Raw genomic sequence first — 8,264 nt, forward strand, 5'->3', positions numbered from 1 at the left:
TAATAAAGGATGCATGCAACATGATGTCCTCTAAATTTAAAGCTAGAGCATATATATATATTTCAAACGTCACATATATATATGAAATTAGTTCGAAGATTGGCGAACCATTAAAAAGGAATTAGATACCAACCATATATATATATATATATATATATATATATATATATAAAGTTAATATAGACCATCACGCAATGTTATGGATCGAGGGTTTGATTCACCAGCACCCACCTAACATGCACCCAAACCACCCTTTTTACCCATATCAAGAATATCATGAATGTTTTTTTTTATGTTTAATTAAATTAAAGCTATCTAGCTAGCTAAGTGCAAGTTAAATGTGTTTCCCCGAAAATACTATTTTGTTTTTATATATGTTAATTAATATTACCTAATGCATGCCGTTAATTAATTACGCATGCTGCATGCCACATTCATATATATATATATAATATATCGTTTCCAAAATGGACACCAAAAACAAGTAATTTATAATTTGTTTAGGGTCAAACTAATATATAATTTCTCTTCTTTTTTATATATCTAGTTTTCTTTTTTCCCTTTTAAGTACGGCCCCATCATTTTCTTTTAATGCTTATTTATTATTTTGTTAAATTCGTAGAGGTTAACCAATGTTTCAATTGTATGTTACATGAGTTTCCACTTTTAACGATGGTAAAAAACATTTCAGTTGTAGATGCAGTTAAATGTCGCCAATGCTGCATGCCTCTGATCAACATGCATTCATAAACATGTAGATCATGAGTACTTTGCATGCATGCATTGATCAGCACCTTTATTTTTTCACCGAATGGTAAAATCAAATCCTTACATTAATGCCCAACACTCATAAGTAGTCAAACAATTAAAACTACTTCAACTTTGAAAAGGTAGAAAAAAAAAAAGAAAAAAAAAAAGGTAAGACTAACTAGCTAGTTGCTAGGCTAAGCTAAAACGAACTAGTCATGTGTTATTGGATCCCCTAATCACTACCATGCTTATACAACTATATATTATGTTATTTAATTTGAAGCCATAATTACTTTGTATTTGGTAGATATATAGTGATCTCATCGTGTATTTGGAGGAACCCTAATTTATGAAATTGATTTCGATCCATCCCGTTAGCTAATCTATTCATTCAATACAAGAAAATTAGCATTTGTGACGAGTTATTTTAGACAAAAATAACTATTTGTGATGATAATAAACTTATTAATTTAGCAAGAAATCATTATTCTAGCAAAAAATTAATGTCTACAAATAAACAGTTTTCTTGTAGTGATTTTTCAATTAATATGTAAGAGTTTTCCTAGCAACAATGCCCAAGTGACTATTATATTTACATGAATTGTTAGTCATAATTAAAAAAAAAAAAAACTTTTAGATATGTTCGTTAAGCACAGATGTACTTATGAACTATTTTAATGGACAAAAATGAGTAATTCTATTTACAATCTTCACTCGGAGATTATATATGCAAACCCTTCATTAAATGGAAAATATATTATTTTAAGAGGGATATTATTATAATTTTAAAAAATTTTAAAGACAAAATTGTGTAGGCTTGCATGAATAGTCTCCAAATAAAGACTATATGTAGCATTACTCGACAAAAATATCATATCCCAATCCTTTAAATTAAGAAGGTAATTATAGTAGTACTTGAGCGGCTTGACTTCTCTAGCTAGCTATATATTTCAACCTAATTTAAATTTACTCGTATATTTTTTATTTGTTCATAAAAACCACATTCGCATAATTAATTAGGTGACAATCAAGAGCTAAATGACTTGGGTCGTCTGCTTCTTCCTTAATTGCTTGCTCCTTAATTCATGAGCAAAACCCGGCCAATTGATTAATTAGATGCTTTCCTGAATTTCATAAACTTGCTCAAACCAAATCAATTATTGATGGTTAGTTAACCCAAAGTCAATATTTCCTTATATATTTAAAATAAAATATATTACATTATTTTTTTAATATAAAATATGAGATATTTTGGTAATTATTTTATATTATATTAAAAAATAAAATGACCAAAATAATTCATATTCTACATTAAATAGATACCTGTCTATTTTATTTTAAATGAATAAAACAAATAAAATGATTAAAATATCTAATATTATATGATTAATGGATAATTTATGTTATATACATAAACTAAAAACTAAAAGAAAAAAAAGATGAAAGAAACAAGGAATTGACAAGAAGTGACAACATTCCAACAACAACCCCCAAGTTGCACGTTCGCATAGCTAGGCCTTAGATTATGGGAGCTCCCATGTGAGAACCGTACAAGAAAATTGTTTTTCCGCCATTGTGTTTGGCTCTATGCCATCTTTTCTTTATGTCTTACACGTGTGCCCACCCATTTGTTTACTTTGTAGAAATATATATATATATATATAATATATATTTGTAGCCTCTACTTTTAGGCAAAAATCATTGCATATGGCTGGCACTACCTCTAATTAAATCATGTCTCTCCTAGTACAGCCATCACCCACAATTGTACGCAGCTGAAATCCGGTATTTTCATCCAATTGGCCTACTTTATTTGTATATATCTATATATCCATATATATATATATATATATATATATTTTAAAAATTTATATATTATACTAATATCTCATTTTTATTTTATTATGTAAGATGTATATTTATCACTATTAAATAATAAATAAGAGTAAGGAATATAACATTTTTATATAAATTACGGAAGCTGGTATATGATGTAATAATAATAATAAATATTGTAAAACTTATTTAATCTGCCAATCTTTTATTTATTTAAATCTTAAATTTTAATGAGTTGTAATTTAATTGTTAAAATAAAGAGTATTTGGACCAAAAGCAAATAATCATATACGAGTAATGTAGAATATATTATGTATAATATATCAAAAATTATATTTATAAGTCGGTTTGGAGAATATATCTAATAAAGTTCTTACATGATATAGTTTGATTTAGAATATAAATTTTAAGCTTTGATTTTATTGAACGATGTGTTCTACACACTGATTTAAAAATAAAATAACTCATAATACTTACCTTGTTTGAAAAACCAATTTACATCTTTTTAAATTTTATGTTGGAATTGTATGGTTCAATGTATATACAAGGATAGAAACATGATTAAGTATACTAATGGGGTCTAAATTACTTGAAAATTCATACTAAATGTTATAAACTTCACATAATTTCTCTATAATCAAATTGTGTAGTTTCATAAAGTGATTTATTCTCGAAAAAAAAATTAAAGTTGTGGGAAAAAATTAAAATTTTAATCTTGTAATTTAGGCCCGTACTTTTCACCAAAAATGAATAAAGACACATTGCGCACAGTATCCCGCCTATTAAAAAGCTGAAGATAAAGGTCGTGTAATGCAATAATAGTTCCGTCTGTTACTTTAGAAAGAAAATAAAAACAAGAAAAGAAAAGAAAAGACATGGCTAAGAGATGGTGACAAAAGACAAAAAGAAAAAGAAAAAGAAAAGAAAAAACTTCGTTCAGTTTAAAAACTTTTGATTGATTAATATTGAAAAGTAAAACAAACAAACAAACAGAAAAATATCTTTAGTGCAACAACTAAGCCTCGTTTGTTTTCAAGAAACATCTCATCTCATCTCACTTCATCATTACAATTTTTTCAAATCTCCACATAAAATAAAATAAACAATTCAACTTTTTCAAATCCCAAAACAAAAATACTATTAAAAAATATATTCTAACAATATTTTATTCAACTTTTTAACTTTAATTTCATCTCATCTTATCTCATCTCTAAAAACAAACGAGGCCTAAAACGACAATAACTCACTCTTACAAAAACATAAACTACGTCGTCAAAAAAATAAAAAAACAAAAACAAAAACAAATACCAGACGACAGAGAGTGAGAGAGAAGAAGACCAAACTCGGATAGAGAAAAAGAGAAAGCGGCCTATAAAAGCCAAAAACCAACGCTCAAAACCACCTCTCTGCCTCCCTCTCTATCTCTCTCTTAAGTTCTGTCTCTTTTCTTCTTCGTTCTCTCTGCACAATGGATTTACCACCGCAACCCTCGCCGGAGCTTCACTTAGATAACCTTAAAGCTCTTAAAGTCCTCGGTAAAGGTGCAATGGGCACCGTCTTCCTCGTCCATGATAAGACGTCCGACCCTTCTGCCTGCTCTCCCTTCGCCCTAAAGGTCGTCGAGAAAGCTTCCCTCCATACCAAGCTCGACGCTGCGCGCCGTGCCCGATGGGAAATCCGGGTCCTTTCCCGCCTCTCCGACTCCTCCCATCCATTCCTACCATCCCTTCTCGGTTACCTCGACACACACGACTTCCTCGCCTGGGCTGTCCCTTACTGCCCCGGTGGCGACCTCAACGTTCTCCGCTACCGACAAAACGATCGCGTTTTCTCCCACGCCGTCATTCGCTTCTACTTGGCCGAGATCGTCTGCGCTCTCGATCACCTCCATCGCATGGGCATCGTCTACCGCGACCTCAAGCCCGAGAACGTTCTCATCCAACAGTCAGGTCACGTAACCCTCACCGACTTCGACCTCTCCAGGAGCTTATCACCGAGGACGGTTGCGGTTAAGACCTTCATTTCCACTGATCAGGCCGCCGAGGAACCACCGGATATTCGCCGGAAACACCGGAGGAATCTGTCACGGTGGATAACAATATTACCCGACAATAACAGCAAGAACAAGAAGGGCCTGAAGAAGGCCAAGTCGGCACGAGTCAGCCCGGTCAGTCGACGCAAGCCAAGTTTCTCCGACGGTGAACGGTCCAACTCCTTCGTGGGAACGGAGGAGTATGTGGCGCCGGAGGTGGTACGGGGCGACGGTCACGAGTTCGCCGTCGATTGGTGGGCCCTGGGGGTACTAACCTACGAGATGCTCTACGGTACGACGCCGTTCAAGGGGAAGAACCGGAAGGAAACGTTTCGGAACGTTTTGGTGAAAGCGCCCGAATTCATCGGCAAAGGCACGGCCTTAACGGATTTGATCGGACGGTTGTTAGAGAAGGATCCCACCAGAAGATTGGGGTACCTGAGAGGAGCGAGCGAGATCAAGGGACACGCGTTCTTTCGTGGTGTCAGGTGGGACCTATTGACGGATATATTACGACCGCCGTTTATCCCGTCCAGAGACGACGTGGACTTAACGGACCACATAACGACGGGAGGGCTGGACATAAAGGACTACTTCCAGAAATTGAGATCACCGCCGTCGTTCCCACCATCACCGTTATCAGAGCGTCACGATACCGTTTCGTTACCTGAGTTCTGATCCAATGTGCTCGCTCGCACGTGTAAGAATTTTTTTTTGTCAAAATTCTGTGTATTTTTGTGTATATAAAATAACTGTAGAACGTGAAAAAGGGCTTTAGTAAAGAAGATTAGTTGTCGCTTAGCAATGATTAGTTAAAAAGCTGTATTATACAGTTGTTGATACGGTTATACTTCCTGAGTTCCAATTCCCACGCGCCATATGTTGACCCTTTTTTACGTGAAAAATTTATTCAGCATTCTTATACCATATATCTATTTTTATTTTTTATTTTTTATTTTTTTTTCTCCAACAATAGAAGAATTCATTTTATAATTTCCTTGCAAGAGATTTAGAAATGGAAAATTATTCTCATCAGTTACTATTTATATATAAAAATACGCTCACTATAAAAAAAAATTGTAAATATTAAATATGAGAGTAAATAATGATTAATACATAACATTCTTCAAAAAATATATTTTTTTTTTATTTATTTATTGGGCACACAAAATTATGCCTCTTTAAGCCTTTTTTTTTTTTTAAATTTGTGGCACAAAATTAAATTCTTATGTTTCTTGTGTCATTGATCTTGAAAGATTCTTATTTTTTGAAGTTGATTTTGGGTATAATGTAAGAAGACTTGAGGGAAAAGGTATTTGGTAGGGTCGAGAATTTGAATTAACATCATTTTACTCACTAAAAATATATTAATAATAATAATAATAATAATAAACACTGTTGGATCCGTGAAGAGTGGTAATACATCAAGTAGCTATTACTAAAAATAATTACAAGCTAAAGTTGGTGGTCCAATGACACGTGCTCATGCTTAATGGCTTCAAGTGTTTGAGCTGCTTCTATTCTCATTTTAAGTTTTTAGAAATGAATGAAGTGGAAATATACAGAAACCAAGAAATGAAAATGTAAGTCCTTGCCACATTAAGTAGGAAGATGAAAAATCCTTGCGATTTTTTAATCTAAATATTTTCTATAATTTTGAGAGACAAATATAATTTACAGACCTTAATAATATTAGCATTGGCTTCATCAGAGCTATCTTTAAAATTTGATAAAAAAAGTACATACTTTTCATAAATCTAAAATCTCTTTAGTCATAACCTCACATTAGATTAGTCAAAATAATAATGTAATATTATTTTTTTAATAATAATATTTTTAATTTTCTTTTATATTTTACAATTAAATTAACTATATATTAATTAATAATAATATTTTTTCATTCACATATTTCAAAATTGCACACAAAAACAAAAGTGAAAGGACGTTCAAAGAAAGTGAAAGTTGTGAAAAATGAAAACTAAAAAATAAAGTAGTTGAGATAATTTTTATAATAAAATATTACTTTTGAAGATGAACAATACATTTTTAAATTTGAAAATATACTAAAAATTACTAAATCTCATAATTTAAGTTTTTACTTTAGAAAAATTTAATTTTAATCATTTTATATATATTTCTTCAAATTTTGAAATTGTATTATGTAAGAACTTTATTAGATTTATATTCCAAATCAAACTATATCATGTAAGAACTATATCATCATAAATTATAAATGCTCTTAAATTTTGACTAATAAATGTTGTTCATCATAAGATAAGTTTTAACGTTAATTACAGGGGATGGATATTCATGCCAAATCAACTAGTAGTTGACAAATCAACTATATCATGCCAATGCTCTTAAATTTTAAATGTTGTTCATCATAAGATAAGTTTTAACGTTAATTACAGGGGATGGATATTCATGCTTTGTCTATATTTTTCTAAATTATAAAAATATTTTTAATCAAAAAAATTATTTATTAAATTTTGAGACCTTAAATGAATGGTCATGATAATTTTTACGGATTTCTAGACAAAGAGATGGGTGGGTTCATATGATTACGGGACAAGGTCTTCTTAAATTACGGGCTATGATGGCAGATTATTGGCCCAAGTTTTAGCTTTACCTTCGTCTTTTTGTGAAAAGAGGATATGTTACTAATTATTAAACATATATATATATATATAAAACAATTAATATTATACAACTTTTCAAGAAGGGAAAAGATCGGGTAGTCTATGGTGCATGTTAACATGTTCCAGATCATGTTATTCAGTGCCACAATTACAAACAACGATCTTACCATTGTAACCCCCCTCCCCAAGCCATCCAAAATGTTTTCACACGTGAGATAATCGAAAATGAAAGCTATGTATTAGTATGTCAGAACAGGAGTTTTTATGATTTTATTTCAACAAATTATATATTAAAATTGACAAATTATGAATTCATTTCAGTTTTTTTGCACTTCGCAAGGTAAAACATTAATAATGGCATACTATATCTTTAAACTATCAAAAACTTATAATTTATATCTTTTAGATCCAACGGTTTATAATTAGAAGAATGATATTTATAGTTATAGATGTGCAAACGTTGTAAAATCTTTTTTTAATATAAGTAAATAAGATATACGCATAAAAAAAAATTAAATTTTTAATTGTGAACCATACATTTTTTCAAAAAAAATACGCAACGCATGTATAACTCACGACTATGTCTAGTATTACTCAATTAATTAAATTACTACACCTATTTTTATTATTGAACGGTTAGAATTTAATGAGTATGTTATATATTAGTTATTGCTAGAATGAAGATGTAATGTGTCAATCTTGATCATTTGACAGTGTAAAAATAATATAATATTTAACAAAAAAAAAATATAATATTTTGCCATAGAAATAAAGGTAAAAAAAAAAAAATAGGGTCCAAGTTTTGAATAAAAGCAATGATCTTTTACCAAAAGTTCCAGCCTTTAAAATGAAAAGGCGAAGAATTCTAAGAAGTGAGGCCTTCCTTCCTTCTTCATTTTTTATTTTTATTTTTTTTATAGCAAAAGAAAATAGTTTTTGAAAAATGATATTATGCAATTAAGTTTTAAGGTTTTAATAAAATTTGTATATAACTAAAATGAACCTTT

At 30.6% G+C, this 8,264-nt stretch overlaps 1 protein-coding gene across 1 annotated transcript; it reads left to right on the forward strand.

Moving 5' to 3' along the window:
* The first annotated feature begins 3,952 nt into the window (after positions 1-3,952).
* Positions 3,953-5,466, forward strand: LOC121239895 (serine/threonine-protein kinase UCN-like). The gene has a single exon (XM_041137257.1). The coding sequence runs from the start codon at positions 4,055-4,057 to the stop codon at positions 5,294-5,296; it is 1,242 nt and encodes a 413-aa protein (XP_040993191.1). The 5' UTR covers positions 3,953-4,054; the 3' UTR covers positions 5,297-5,466.
* Positions 5,467-8,264: the final 2,798 nt, after the last annotated feature.

This window comes from Juglans microcarpa x Juglans regia, chromosome 7D (assembly GCF_004785595.1).
Source record: "Juglans microcarpa x Juglans regia isolate MS1-56 chromosome 7D, Jm3101_v1.0, whole genome shotgun sequence".
NCBI lineage: Eukaryota > Viridiplantae > Streptophyta > Magnoliopsida > Fagales > Juglandaceae > Juglans > Juglans microcarpa x Juglans regia.

Excerpts from the sequence above, each read along its gene's own strand:
- LOC121239895 (XM_041137257.1), top strand. The coding sequence starts at position 4,055 with ATGGATTTACCACCGCAACCCTCGCCGGAGCTTCACTTAGATAACCTT.